Source organism: Peromyscus maniculatus, chromosome 10 (genome assembly GCF_049852395.1).
Source record: "Peromyscus maniculatus bairdii isolate BWxNUB_F1_BW_parent chromosome 10, HU_Pman_BW_mat_3.1, whole genome shotgun sequence".
In the NCBI taxonomy this organism is placed as follows: domain Eukaryota; kingdom Metazoa; phylum Chordata; class Mammalia; order Rodentia; family Cricetidae; genus Peromyscus; species Peromyscus maniculatus.
The window spans coordinates 15,311,490-15,326,326 of NC_134861.1; the positions used below are offsets into that span (position 1 = coordinate 15,311,490).

At 42.5% G+C, this 14,837-nt stretch overlaps 1 protein-coding gene across 8 annotated transcripts in view; it reads right to left on the reverse strand.

Moving 5' to 3' along the window:
* Cobl (cordon-bleu WH2 repeat protein) overlaps positions 1 to 14,837 on the reverse strand; it is a 242,784-nt gene that overhangs the window by 140,611 nt on the left and 87,336 nt on the right. For 4 of the 8 annotated variants that reach the window (XM_076546019.1, XM_042285599.2, XM_042285597.2 and 1 more), the window contains exons 3-5: positions 7,879 to 8,089; positions 5,671 to 5,899; positions 3,333 to 3,377 (exon numbers count right to left, since the gene is read on the reverse strand). In XM_076546019.1, the coding sequence (XP_076402134.1) occupies positions 3,333 to 3,377; positions 5,671 to 5,899; positions 7,879 to 8,089 (485 nt within the window). The remainder of the gene's footprint in view (positions 1 to 3,332; positions 3,378 to 5,670; positions 5,900 to 7,878; positions 8,090 to 14,837) is intronic. The other 4 variants (XM_076546020.1, XM_042285598.2, XM_042285600.2 and 1 more) reach the window with 1 other exon arrangement.

The window sequence follows — 14,837 nt, forward strand, 5'->3', positions numbered from 1 at the left end:
AGCAACTCCATTAAAAAAAATAGATGATGTATTTTCCTTTTTTCTTTTATTGAAAATAGACAATTTTCTTTTCTTATTTTTTTAATTAAGAAATTTTCTACAACAAGAAAAATTAAAAATAGGTGAAGTCAACTTTATAATTTTATCTAATCAAAAATAATTAACATTATAATTTTACCAAGGTTAATATGAATGTGACTGATCTTTTACACTTGCCTTGGAACTGACAGTATTTCTCCATTTGGACTGACTACTTAAGCTCTAAGGGCAAGAGATGGTCTGGTGCTGCTCAATTAAATAGTATTACTGCAAGGGCTGAGGCATTTGTAAAAACCAGTCTGCCTTATGAGCTATAAGTAAGGTTAAAGAAATGCTAAATAAATCATGAACTCCCCTGTTCTTTCCTAGAACATGGGGGAACAGTGGAAGAGATTTGGGTACTATTGAAACAAGATCTCCAGGGGTACTGGTCATCATTTTTTTTTCCATAATCTTTCTTATATTTTTAATTAAAATTTTGATTTATTTTATTTTACACATATGAGTGTTTCCCTATAATGTATGCCTGTGTACTACATTCATGCCTGGTGCCCACAAAAGCCCAAAGAGGACATCAAGTCCTCTCAACTGGAGTTACAGATGTTTGGGAGCAGCCATATAAGTTCTGGGAATCAAACCCAGGTCCTCTGAAAGAGCAGTAAGTGCTCATAACCACTGAGCTGTCTTCTCTCCAATCACAGAATATTTCCTTTTTAAATTACGTTCTCCTATTTGCCTATTCTGGGCTTTTACTATTCATTCACTCTGCCCTTCTCTTCCAACACTTAAAGGTATGAAAGAGCTGGGGAAAACAAAAAAACAAACAAAACAGGTGTTTGTAAAGGGAAGAAAGATCAACTTTCCCAGACCACACTGCAGGATGGCCAGACCTCAGGACCACTGGTGGAAATACTTCCTTGTGGGATTTGACAAACTGCCATGAGTATATCAACCCAAATACAGTAAACACCCATTAATGTTTGTGTCTAATGATGTGTGGATTCATTGTCAATGTTGAAGAAGAACATAAAAGTCAATGCATTTTAAAAATTCATAATGAAATAATACTGTCTATTCAACAAAGCCAAACCCAGGCCCTGTGGTTCTTAAACCATCCTGCAGGAAGCAGGGCCTTTGTCCTGTTTGGGCAGGCCAGGGCGCTTAACGACATGCAAAGGGCTTAGCTAAGGAGATTAGCAGGCTCTGTATCACACAGCAACCAAACCAGAGGACTTGCTCACATGATGTAGTTGTACAGATACACATGCACACACATAATATTATGTTAGTCACTTCAAAAATCCTCACTCAGTGTAGAATTAGGAAGAATAAAATATCTTACAGCACAAAATAATACCATATTCAAATGATGGCATGCATTAACATGTGTATTTCTAATTTCTAATTGGTTTTACAATTGAATGGCATATGACAAGGACATATCAAAATTGGTAACACTGCAGAACCCCATAGACAAACAAGAAAGAAAATATGTTGCTATCCCACAGGCCCAACTATAGTACCCATGAAAAGGATAGATTGAAACAGAAAACTGAAAGCAAGCTAAATCTTTTGTTTCTCTCCCTGAATAGACAGTGACTGTTCAGAGGCTTGAGAGCACCCTATGAAGAAGGGTTATGTATGACCCTGGCATCAGAACCCTAGTGTTGGGAGAGGTGGCTTCTCATGCCACTGCCTAACAACTGCGTGGTACAGGAGGGCCTCAAACTGACGGCATGTTTCTAAAGGCTTGATCTATGGATCGATAAGAGGTTCCTGATACTAGACAAACACTGTAAGGGGAGAGAGCTGAGCAACAGAGATCTCTACACTGGCCTCAGTCTCCACAGACAGCTTGCTCTCCCACGAGGGCAGTGAGCTGTGAACACACAGATCTCCCCGGAGAGCATGTGCTCTAAGAATTGGAATCACAGCTCCAAATGGATGACCATACATGCGAACAGGGCACTTATTTTCGGGGCTCACATTTAATCTCCAAGAAAGCACTTTCCATGTGGACATATTAAAGTGATGGAGACAATGATAAAGGTGCGTTGAGTGGCACAAGGGGAGGAGAAAGTGAAAACATCGCCGAATCTAGTCCAGAGCACCTGCTTGTCTAGATGGGAGAAGTGGAAACTTGGCAGTTCCGTGACCAGAAAAAGGCCAGCGAACAAGTCCCCGGAAGAGAGAACAGGGGGGAGTTCCCACATGGTCCGTGAGGGCATTCTCATCATAGGCTGTCTCTAAGGTACAGACACAAGGCAGGAAAGGAAGAGGCAGTAAGTGTACCTCTCCCCAGCCCCGGTCTGCCTGAATCCCGAAGTAAAATCTTCCAGAATGGCTAAAGCCTTCACGTGTCATGAGTGTCCTGTTCAGAACAATGGTGTTCCTTAAAGAGAACGCTTGTGTGCGAATTTCTGTTGTTGAGGAGACAGGTCAGCTATGGGTTGGCAAACAGGACACTCAGCCCCAGCACTCAGATGCTCCCTCACATCACTGGGCTCCATGCAAATGCTGCATTTTCTTTCACTAAATGTGTTTAAAACACAAATTGGCATTTATTATCTTATAATCAATACTTTAGCAAAAATGATAAACTTCCTGCCGAAAACAGAAACTCATCAAAATGTTAACTTTTAGTATATATGTTCATATGGGTGTATGTATGCCCTAAGAGGCTCATTAAAACCATAATTCATATGTGTTTATGTCTGTATGTATATGCTTATGCAAATATGCACAAATACATGCATGCAAATATGTGTACCTCCGTGTTCATATATATGTGAATGTACATGTAAATACACAGAGACTTTCTAAATAAGTGCCAAATTTGAACCACCCCTTTGCACACCTATATTACTAGGATATATAGGGTTCAATTTCAATCCCACACTGGCGCATACTCCGCAGCATGTAGCCTAGACCTGGGCAGGAAGCACAAATGTAAGAACCACAGACAAGAGGAGGCAAAGGGGCCTGGTGTCATTTCAGTACAGATCACTTTCACCTGAAGTCCTGGGCCACAGACTTCCCTATTCAACAGTCGCAGCCTGTTCTATGGGTTAAAGCCACACAACAAATTTTCACACAGGTACATTCTTGTCTAGAACAACTGGGGAACTGAAAACTTAAACCGCAACCTCCTGTCAACCCAGCAAGCCCCCTCCCTTCCCTGGGGTGCCTCAAGCCAAACTCAGCTCCTTTAGGGTCTGACATACATATGGCCTCCGTGCACCCTCCCATCTGGAGCCATGCAGAGTGCAGCCTGGGAGCTCACTCACTGTTACCTTGACAGCTCAGAGAAGGCTCAGACTGCGTTTTGGTCAGAGGAACTGGAAAAGGCAGGCAAGGAGAGAATGAGAACAGCTTGGAGGCCTGCCACAGCCCCGACCAAAGCTCTAACTCCTCCTGGGCCTCAAGTGTGGGCTACAGCACTCACAAAAGCGACAAGAGCTGGCCTGTATCCCCAGGCCTGGACTCCGGCCCCAGCACAGGCTGCTAGGCCTGCAGTGAGCACAGGGGGCAGCAGAGCCTTGGGATTCTTCAAGCATCCATCAGTGCCCAGACAGCTGAGGCATCAGCCAGCAGCCTTAAACTCCTGCGGGGCTCTCTCCCCTTTCTCTGGCAGGCAGCCGGCAGCCACAGGACCAGGGAAAAAGCTCCCTGCCCTCTTGTAAAGGCTCCCCACCCACACCCTAGCAGCTCTGCTGGTCAGCTTCCAAAGAGAGAAGGGTCCTCAAGGACAGCCTCTGGAAAACGCTCCTTTCTTCTTAGATGTCGGGTGGTTAGCAGGATGAGATGGAGGCATGTGGCAGGGTGGTAACCAGGGACAGCAAAACAGGCCTGGTCTAAGTGAAAGGCATACAGGTGGCCTTGGGCTGGGAGGTCTCCCCACCACGGGGTTGGGAGATAGATTGCCATGGCAGAGAGTGGGCTACTCTGGGTCTTTGGAGTTTCGGTCGAGAGTGGAACGGCTAATTGGCTGTATCTCATGTTCTGAAGCTCCCCATGTCCGTAGATTACATGAGCTGTGCTCAGTGTCCTGATCCTGCTGAGGCTTCAGCTTCCATGTCTCTGATACCTCAGTGGGACTTCTCCTTAACAGAGAGGCAGGCTGGTATGACTTCTCCAGGAAGCAGCTTGGCCTCTGCTCTTTAAGATATGTCCAAGTGAGTGTGTAACAGAAGCCTAGGTGTGCAAGCCTTTTTACCCTTGGATCCCTAAACAGTTTTTCTTGTTCTTTCCTTTTCTTCTTTTTATTAGGAGAGATTTTCTTTTCCTTTTGTATTACGAGAAGACCCCGCCCCCACCCCTCCACAAATCCCATAATCCAAGTTTAAATGTAACCAAGCAAACATACTCTCAGCAACCGGGGCTGTGCTGCGGACACTGGGAGCACTACTGTCTGTGCTTTAAAAAGATTCTGGTTGGGAGATCATGCCTGAGGTCCCAAGTTCAACCTCAAGAACCACGAATATCAGCAGCAATAAACTTGACTATGATCTAAGCCTCACAGCACCTTTTCCAGGAGACTACTCTATGTGCCTTACACTACCTGGAACTGGAACCCTTTCTTCCACGCCAATCGGGAGGATGAGCCCAGAATCCCCAGGGAAGGGGTGGGTTGAGAGGAGCCAAAGTATGGATTGGACCCCTAGAAAACCACTGTGTTCACAATATATTTGCTAATAAGGAAAACCATATTTTTATTAGAATAAATTATCTTAAAAGCTGTATTTGAAAGACTGTAGAAGCACATATAAAAGACCAGCTGCATGTTTTCATAAGTCCAGGCTATCTGGAGAATAAATAACATGGGCAGCAGCAGTGTTATTTGGACCAGTTTTGTGAAGAGTTCCCAGCAGGTAATCGCAGCTGCTCTGACTTCATGATGGTGGCATCTATGCCTTGACCAAGGGCAGAGTTCCACACTTGAAAGTCCATCTTAAAACCAAAATGCCAAGGACTATAAATTACACTTTTGCCTGAGAGTCATTTAACTAAAACTTCAAATTGTTATGTCAATTGGAAAATTCTAATTGTATAATATATTTCTCTGTACCAACCTTACACAGGGGCTGCCACTCATCTATGGCACTAATGATGGTGCCACATTCACATCACAGGTGCAGCATGGGCAATAAACTAGTGTGAGATTTGTCTGCAAGACCTATCACGGGGACCAGAATTGGTTGATGTCAGAAGACAGTCAACGTTCTTCTGGCAGGTGACCTTAGACACGAACAGTGGCAAAAGCCTGGGAGCCATGACAGCTGAACCAGAATTCAAGCAATGTTGTAAGTGCTCCCTGAGCAGGAATAGCAAAAGGTGAACCCTCTCCTCACCATTTCTTCTTATTTGCTATTTCTTGTCAGAGCTTGAAGGAAGACGGAGGCCAAAGCCACCGTCTTGCAGAGGTGTGAAGAAGGAGACACACTTAGCAGACAGGCCAAACTCTTCTTTTGCCTACTTCACCACTGGACAAAAACCCAGGTGCCTGAAGCTCCCCACACCCATGTCTAGGTAGTGCTACCGACAGAGGCAAGCAGAGAATACAGGTTTTGTGTGCAGACCTCATGTCCGAGTCACTATGCGCCAGGGTATGTACAACACGGCAAGCCTCACCTCTTCTATTGTCCCACGCATACAGCTCCTTTATCCCCAGTTCATTCAGGGACTTGGACAGCTCCAGCTCCTCCCCAGCAACATTGTCCCTGAGCAGAACCACGTGATCCGGGTTGACCTCACACTTTGCACAGATGACTGGCAGAATATTCTGCAGAGGCACCTCAGGGCTCACACGCACGACAGCTTTCTGCGTTCTTAAGTAATTCACGACCAGGCGCACGGATTTCTGCAAGAACACACCAGACAAAAGAATTCTATGAACATGTCTTCCTGGTATTGCTTTAATTTCTGTTTTAATTCTAGAATTGAGTATGGCTCTGGTCATTCTTCCACAAAGTTGGTGGGTCCAGGAGAAAAAAAAATAACATAATGAATACTGAAAAATAAATGTATAGAATATTAGATGTTTGTTAGGATCCCTCTTATAATTAGCAACTACTAAACAACAGGGAGAAATTGACATAAGTGAGGCATCTAAATTTAAATCCTGTACGTGTATAGCTTTTCACAGATTCTGGCTAGACTCGGGCACAAATCATTTATATATTTCTTCTAAGGGAAAACTCTCTGTAAATGGTATGAATAGTTTTAAGAATAAGTCTCACAAAACAAAAATGCTTGCTTAAGAAGTCAAAATATCCATATAGATGTGAATATATATATATAAATTTATATATATAAAGGCATTATATATACTATAAGTACATATAAGGTATGTGCAGACATATGTGTACATATAGATACATACATATTTATATGTGTATGTACATATGCACTATATATAGTTATATTAAGCCAGAAATATATTTAATCTTTTTCAAATACCTAATACTCAGAAAGAAAAACAGTTTCTCTAAATTGGCTGACTGTAAGTACCTACAGTGACACTAAGTGGCCCATCAAAAACTTAGAGGAGTCCAAGCTTCATGCAGACTACTTTAGTTCATGCAGACTACTTTAGTTCATGCTCACTGCTTTAGTTCATGCTCACTGCTTTAGTTCATGCTCATTGCTCTCCACATGGTACAAAGACCTTGCAAAGGTGAAGGTAGCATGTGTGAAGAGTGAAAAGTGGAGGTCATGGTCCTCTTAAACTCTGAGTGGCAGCCTTAGTGGACTTAATGAACTGGAATTTAGGAGGAATATGGGGCATTGCTCCAGCTTAGGATTCTCCAAGAGGAACCATGCACAATACTTGGGCTTAACTCTCAATGGAGCCTAGGCAGTTAAGAAAAGCCACAGGCTCTGAACAGGTCCCTTTTCTATGAAATACTGCTTTTGTTTGAAGTATAATTGAGATTCTCTCACAGACTTAGTATGAAAAGTTACCAATTAAATGTTACTAATCACTGAAAACTAGAAATTAACAGGAGACAAATTACTGACCTAAATGCCAATTTTGAAAGCAAGAAAAGTGAGCATATCTTCCAAGAATCTGATCCAGGCAGTACTGACTTAACTAGAGCCTGAAGACCATCCTTAAAACCATATTACAAAGCTGTAAGAAATTGGGAGTAAGCTGGGTATGGTGGCATACGCCTGCTGTGGGATGGTCTGTATGTTAAATGTGTTGCTCTGATTGGTTAATAAATAAAATACTGATTGGCCAGTAGCCAGGCAGGAAGTATAGGTGGGACAAGGAGAGAGGAGAATTCTGGGAAGTGGAAGGCTGAGTCACAGAGACGCTGCCAGCCGCCACCATAAGAAGATGTTAAGATATCGGTAAGCCATGAGCCACATGGCAACTTATAGATGAATAGAAATGGGTTAATTTAAGATATAAGAACAGCTAGCAAGAAGCCTGAGCCATTAGGCCAAACAGTTTAAGTAATAGAAGTCTCTGTGTGTTTACTTGGTTGGGTCTGAGCAGCTGTGGGACTGGTGGGTGAGAAAGATTTGTCCTGACTGTGGGTCAAGCAGGACCAGGAAAACTCTAGCTATACACACACATAACAGTTCCACCTGTATAATATAGAAAGGGTCAGTATTACAACAATAAACATTATAAATTTGGAAAGTCCTTACTTCCTGTTGCAAATCTCATTAGTACCTACCTTCACTTGGCATAGAAGACGAAACCTCAAAACAGCACTGTGTGTTAGGTACTCAAACAAAGAGTAAGTCTGACCTCGACAGCACTCCTGCACACTCACACACAAATCTGTATCTCTGTATATCCTCGGACAACACACAGGTACCACTGACCTCAGGCACCTTGGGTACGCCAGGCTTAAGTTTCTCTTCAGGAACTTTTTCTTTCAGAAGTACAGTGTGTATATTCAAGGACCCAATCAAAGTATTTGGCTTAAAACTCAAGGGCTGTTGGGTCTCAGAAGACCAGATCTCCAGGACATGATGAGAAGGATTCAGGTGGTTCTGAAGGCAGAGGTCAACCAGAAGGTCCATCATGGCATGGCTGAAAAGGAGAAGACAAATCATGGTTATCAAGACTGTCTGCAGGTTCCCTTCGGTCTAGCTGAGTGAGGCAGAGCAAACGGACATGTGGATGCATGAAAAAGCCTAGAGAAGAAAAGAAGAGGAGGAGGAGGAAGATGAAGACAATGACGACAAAAGCAATGTAAAAACTAAGTTCTTATCCATGATTGTATGATGGCAAATTAACAGTTTCAATGCTACCAACATTACTAAAAAAAAAAAAACCAAAAAACCTATTTTAACAGCCCCTCAAAATCATAATAGATGAAAGTAAGAATTCCGTTTCTAGTTAAATCCATGGATCTACTAGGTTAGCTATCTAAATTCTATAAGCAAAACTATACAACCTATGGTTTCATGGCACTGATTTTTCAGTTATTTGTAAATGTAAAGATTAATTCAAAGATTAAATTTTAAGTTGAAAAAATTGAGAGGTACTTTGATGAACAATGAGCCAACAAATTAACAACTGACAGACTCTACCAAGATTGAATCAAAGAAAAATGAGAATCTTGAACATACCAATAACAAATAGAGATTGAATCACCTCACCAAATCAAACCTCACCAAAAAGAAAAATCTAAAACCAAAGGATACAACAGAAAATTATACCAATTAATTAAATAACACACCAATGTTTTTAACTCATGAATAACAGTAACAAAAGAATAAACATCTCCTAACATCAGCAAACCACAGGCTGCCATACCAAATGAACAGGGATGAAAAAAAATCTCCAATAAAATACTAGCATATATAATTCAATAGCACAGCAAAAAGATTATGTCCCATGAATAAATAGGACTTATTTCTAGAATTCAAGCCCAGTTCAATATATAAGGGCAATTCAATAAATAATGTGATATATCATACCATCAAAATTAACCATAAAAACACAAATATACATCTCAATTCATACTAAAAGTATCTTACAAAATTCATCCATTCATGATTTAAAAATCTCTCACCATAATAGATACATAAGAATTTACTGCAATACAATAAAAATCACACAGAGAGAAAAAGAGAGAGACAGACAGACAGACAGATAGAGACAGAGAGACGGTGAGAGAGAAAGAGAGAGAATGAAGAAGCATAAAAGTACATGCTTAATTCAGAAAAATAATACAGATAACTAGAACACTTACTGGTGTATGGGGTCATTTATTTGAAAAATTTTAAAATAAATAAAGCCTGGTCTCTGAACCCAGAAGAAAACACAAGCCCTTGGTTCCTCCCTCCTTGGCTTGGAGCAAATACAGTATCAAAAGAATCCCCTAAATGCCCTATTTCTCATTTATTTATTTATTCATTTATTACCTAATGAGCATGGAGAATATTTTTGATTGATCCAAAGAAATATTCAAGACTGTCAAGCAATGGTTACCACATCTTCCATCTAAGATGACATTAACAGCATGCGCCAAACAGTACAACAATGATTCTCATGAAGCTGGCACCCTGTGTTCCCTTGGACATTGGGTGGGAGGGACCAGGACACCTTCAGCCTTTATGTATACACTAAGGCATGAGCAGGATAAGCCCCGCTGTGATGTCTGATTCTTCCAGCTTGGATACACACTCACCTTTCTCCCAAAACAGAACTTACAGTACAAGGAAAACACACACTGCCATGCACTGTGTACCACAGTAAAGCCTCCTCCCCAGAGAAATCTCTTTGAAAAGTACTAAAACAACCCTGCATTTTCTTTGCTAGTATTTTGTTCAGTTTTTTTTCATCCCTGTTCATTTTGGATGGAAGCCTGTTGTTTGCTGACGTTGTAGTTTCATTATATATATATATATATATATATATATATATATATATATATATATAGCTATAGATAGCTAGATATAATGAAAATAAATCTTTTAAAAAATACTAATTTCCATCCATTGTCTTTCTGGTAGCCTAGGGCTACTTACTGTATATTCATAAGTAGTTCCAGTATGAGCAACAGGAACAGTCATTCTGGGGTTTCTACAAACGCAGTGCGGGGGCTCAATTTATACCCATGTCTATGGATACTGATTCCAGCTTTGTCTCAACTAAGCCCACTGGGGAATCTATTCCCACCACATAAACATGTGAATATAAACTATCAAAGAACACAAAAAAAGCACACAGCCATTAACTACTACCATCCAAACATTAATGTCTGCAGAACAACCAGAGTCCTTGGAAATATATCTGAAATGCAAAGGGCTGTAAAAGGGAGCATGCAAGGTTTGGGGCTTTCTCCACTAGAGAGAACACATCCTTTTGCCTTAGTAGATGCCAATACATGCAACTCTATGTATTGACAGTGTTTGTCAATTAGGTTGAAGCAAATAACTTGGTGTCCAAATCTCAACTTTCTATATCAAATGACATTCTCTTTGTGATACTGTCCTCCCTCCTTCCAAGTCACCAAGGAAAGGATGTAGATTTCCATAGAGTGCTTCATTCTGAGAAACTGCAATGACATTTCAACATCTGAGGGTGGGAGCAGTTATCAAAAGCCAATAACCTACCTACTCCAACATATCATTAAGTGGAGGGGGAGGCACAAAAACAAAGCAAAACCTAAAACTCCCAAACATAATAAACTAGACATGCCTCACTATGCATGTTACATTACTAAAGAGCACAGAGTCATTACTAATTCTGCCTTGAGGAGCAAATAGGTTCCCACACCTTCCCGGTGGCTAGAGCCTATACCCAGCTCAGATCAGTTTTTATGGGAAGGTGAGGAGGTCCGGGGGCAGACAGGACTGAGGTCTTAGCAGCTGCTCCACCCGGCCCCAGCTATCTTTCACTGTGAAAGTCCTGTTGGAGCTTTCTCCTGAGGACTGACTTGGCTGTAATGGGAACCTGGGTACAGATAAGAAAACACAGGATGCTGGGTCAATTTACTATGTGTCGTGAGGGGGTTGGCACTTGATTTAAAAGAGGATGCTCACTGGCATGACTTGTGACTTTGCCATCATTTTATATTCATCAAAACCAAGTGTGAGTGGGGCCATGTCTGTTTGAGTTTGAACCACACCTGTTAAACTGCTACTTGGTGGAGCTCCTCAGGTCTCTAAAAGTTCCTTTGATCCTCCTGGAGAAACCTATCCAGAAAGGGAAAGACAGCTCTCTGCATAGTGGTAATGCCTAAGAATGGACAGAGGTGCTAGCTGCCTCCAGTCCCTGTGCGTCTTTTTTATGACAAACCCATCAGATCCCAACTTGCCTCCTGTTGCCCATGGACCAAGAACTAATGACTTTATGAGCTGAGTGTTATGCGTATACCTCCACACGGTCTTAGTAGGTCACTGTGTCACTCTACCACAGAGAATTTTCCAAAGACTGGCAAGGCTGCTTGGCCACTCCTCATCATTCTCACCACCTGCTGAGTCTGGCCTCTCCTCCCATGAACTCCTAGAGAAGTCCTGGCCCCTGGTCCACAGCTTTCCTGACATCATCCTCTAGTCAGGGACTGGTGTCTTTCCCACGGCAGCATTCAGCCTGCCTGTGTGGAATCCTGGGATCACTACACATGGCCTCTCTGGCCCAGGAAAAGTGCCTGTACTGCCTCGGTTTCCCCACAGTATGAGCATTAGGCTAGAGCCCACCTTAGAGGGTTGTAGCTGAAGTTTTCCTGTGTCCCAGCTTGGTGGCAATTGGGACAAATCTCTCCCACTCATGTCCCCCAAGTAAACACACAGAGACTTATATTATTTAAAAGCTGTATGGCCGTGGCAGGCTTCTTGCTATCTGTTCTTATATCTTAAATTAACCCATTTCTATAAATCTATACCTTGCCACGTGGCTCATGGCTTACTGGTCTTAACATCTGCTTCTCATCGGGGCAGCTGGCAGAGGCTCTCTGCCTCAGCCTTCCACTTCCCACAATTCTCCTCTCTCCTTGTCCCACCTATACTTCCTGCCTGGCTACTGGTCAATCAGCACTTTATTTATCAATCAATCATCCACAGCTCTTCCCCTTTTACTTGGTTGGGTCTGAGTGGCTGCGGGACTGGTGAGTGAGAAAGATTTGTCCTGACCATGGGCCAGGCAGGACCAGGCAGAACCAGGAAAACTTTAGCTACAAAGGGGTGTTGGAGACTTCCATAAATTAATAGCTTTAAGACACTAAACATTGTCAGCCCAGATGCAGGCACCACGTCAGTGCTTGCTAAGTCAATGGCAGTTCACTGATCTGTTCCATGTGAACTTCACACTGCTCTGGCAGAGGATTACAGTGTATGTGACTAAGTGCCACCCTGCTCTCAGCAAGTGACATCAGACCCTCAAATTGCAAAAGAGTTTCCCCTATCTCCTAAGGAATGAAACTTAGCAATCAGACACTCTCAGAATGTCAAAGGCATAGTGAGGCATGCTAGAAATTCAGAAAGTGCTAGAGATCCGGCCCCCTGGGATGATGCTATAGGAACACTCGAGAATCTGAATAAAATACACAAATAGCCCTCTGTGCCACTTCTCTACGTAATCACCCATTTAAAATTAAGGCAGAATCACAAGCTTAATAGAAGAACAAAAATTATAGTAATAAAGGGGGAGTGACCATCTCCCAAAAAGAAGTAAGCTGAGCTGGAGGGCTCACTAGTCTCTTTTAATTTTTTCCTCCCATTTACCCTCCATGGCTTTTTTTATTCAGCTGCTTTGCCCTCTGCTGCCCAATGCCATTTAACATTCATAACACAGAAGAAACTGTTTCTGGGCACTTATTATAAACCTAATTATAAATTTGAAAAGTGAGCAGAATTTTTATAAACTTCTTTCTCTTAAAAATATTGCTTTCTGCTAAGCAGTGATGACCTTTAATCCCAGCACTCGGAAGGCAGTTAGGGAGATCTCTGTGAGTTCAAGGCCATCCTGGTCTTCAAAGTGAATTCCAGGATAGTCAGGAAACTCTGTCTTGGGGGAAAAGAAAATTTTTTTTCATATATATGTATGTATAATATACATATACTGCTTTCTAAAAGTATACAAAGTTTAAAACTTGGTTTTGCCTGAGTCAGCGACTTCAGTAAGAAACTGGTCTTCTGCTTTACATGGCTGTTTTCAGAGTTGTACTAAGGGACTAAACAAGAAATGAAAGGACTGTGTGGCCGCCACCACTATCCCCACACCGGTGAGCCACTCAGAGGCCAACAGTCCAAAGTCAGAGGGGCCATAAACCAACTGCCCTCCTGGACTGAAGGGAATCTCTCTAGATCATAACCTGCTGTTATACCATACTCTCAGGTGGATGGGATAGGTGGAGAAGCACTGGGGACACTCTGTCTGGGTGTCTGGGTGATAAAGACGATGGAGTACATATAGTACTCATATATGTACTCCAATCTCCTTCCTCACGTCATCAGGCCAGGAAGAGCCGAAACTCACTGTCAGGACAGAGTGCCTGGCCAAGGGCACAACCAAGAACATGCTGTTAGCAGAAGATCTCCTGATGAGGATGCTATCTGAAACTTTAGGGCTATGGAGACATAGTTTAATGGACCCCACCCACGGTGTTCTGATTCAGCCAAGCTTGGGTGGGGCTGAAAAATCTACACTTTCTCCCCTGCCCCCGAGTTGAGGACCAAACCCAGGGCCTTGCACTTGCTAAGCAAGCACTCTACCACTGAGCTAAATCCCCAACCCTCAAACCTACACTTCTTACAAGTGCCCTGGTGGTGCCAATGTTACAGGTGTAGGGGCTCACCTTTAGAATGTCATGATACTAAGTATCATAACATGCACACTGGGAACCTATGTTGACTGAATGGTCACTGGGTGCTAGGTACGCAAAGTGCTTTCTGGTATATCCCAGCAGTCTTAAAACAAACTGAGTTTACACGCATGGCCAAATCTCAAACTATTCCAACGTGTCCTAGTTTCTGGTATGGACCAAGGCCAGCATGTGGCCCTAAGCTCTGGGTGAGTCATACCACAAGGCCAGTACAAATCCTGAGAGAAAGTCCAGTTTGTCAGGTTCATGTGGCACCAAAGAGGAAAGGCAAGATGTAATCAAGGTCCTTGGCAGACAGTCTGCACTGAGGATCTTTACCAGGGAACATGTGGACAAGACAGCAGTACAGTCAAGAACAAGATAGGAGACCAGAAAAAGGCCCCTAGACAGGGAGGTCTGATGGCCAAAGGCAGGATTTCAGATATGAAGCTGAAATCTCCAACCAGAATCCAGTCTCGTGAAAGCCTGGGTCCTGGTTAACAAATGCTATAGCGAGAACAATGGAGTAAAATTCCAGAGACTTGATCTCCCAAGGCCATGCAGCTGTTGCCTGTCTATAAAAGGTCTAATAACTTGGGTTTAGAGAGAGTTGCAGGTTGCAACTGAACTTAAAAACAATCTGAAAGCAACATTGCCTGGAATCTTTGCTCTGAAGAGAGGAGATAAGCTTAAGCTGGGAATCCAGGAGAACCTGGTGCTTATCCTGTTCAGTAGCGATCCCATAGGATGCGGGTTATGGGAGCAAGTGTGGACAGGTTCTGCCCCAAAGGTATCCCTTTTCTGACCACAGTTACGCTTGTCATTTTTTAAATCTGTCCTTACTGTTTTTCACCTGTGTCTTAGAGGTCACCTTTCTTCAGAGTCTACAGCAGTGGTTCTCAGCCTTCCTAATGCTGTAACTCTTTAATACAGTTGTGGTGACCTCCAACCATAAATTTCACTGCTACTTCATAACTCTAATTTTGCTAATGTTATGAATCACAATGTAAATATCTGATATGCAAT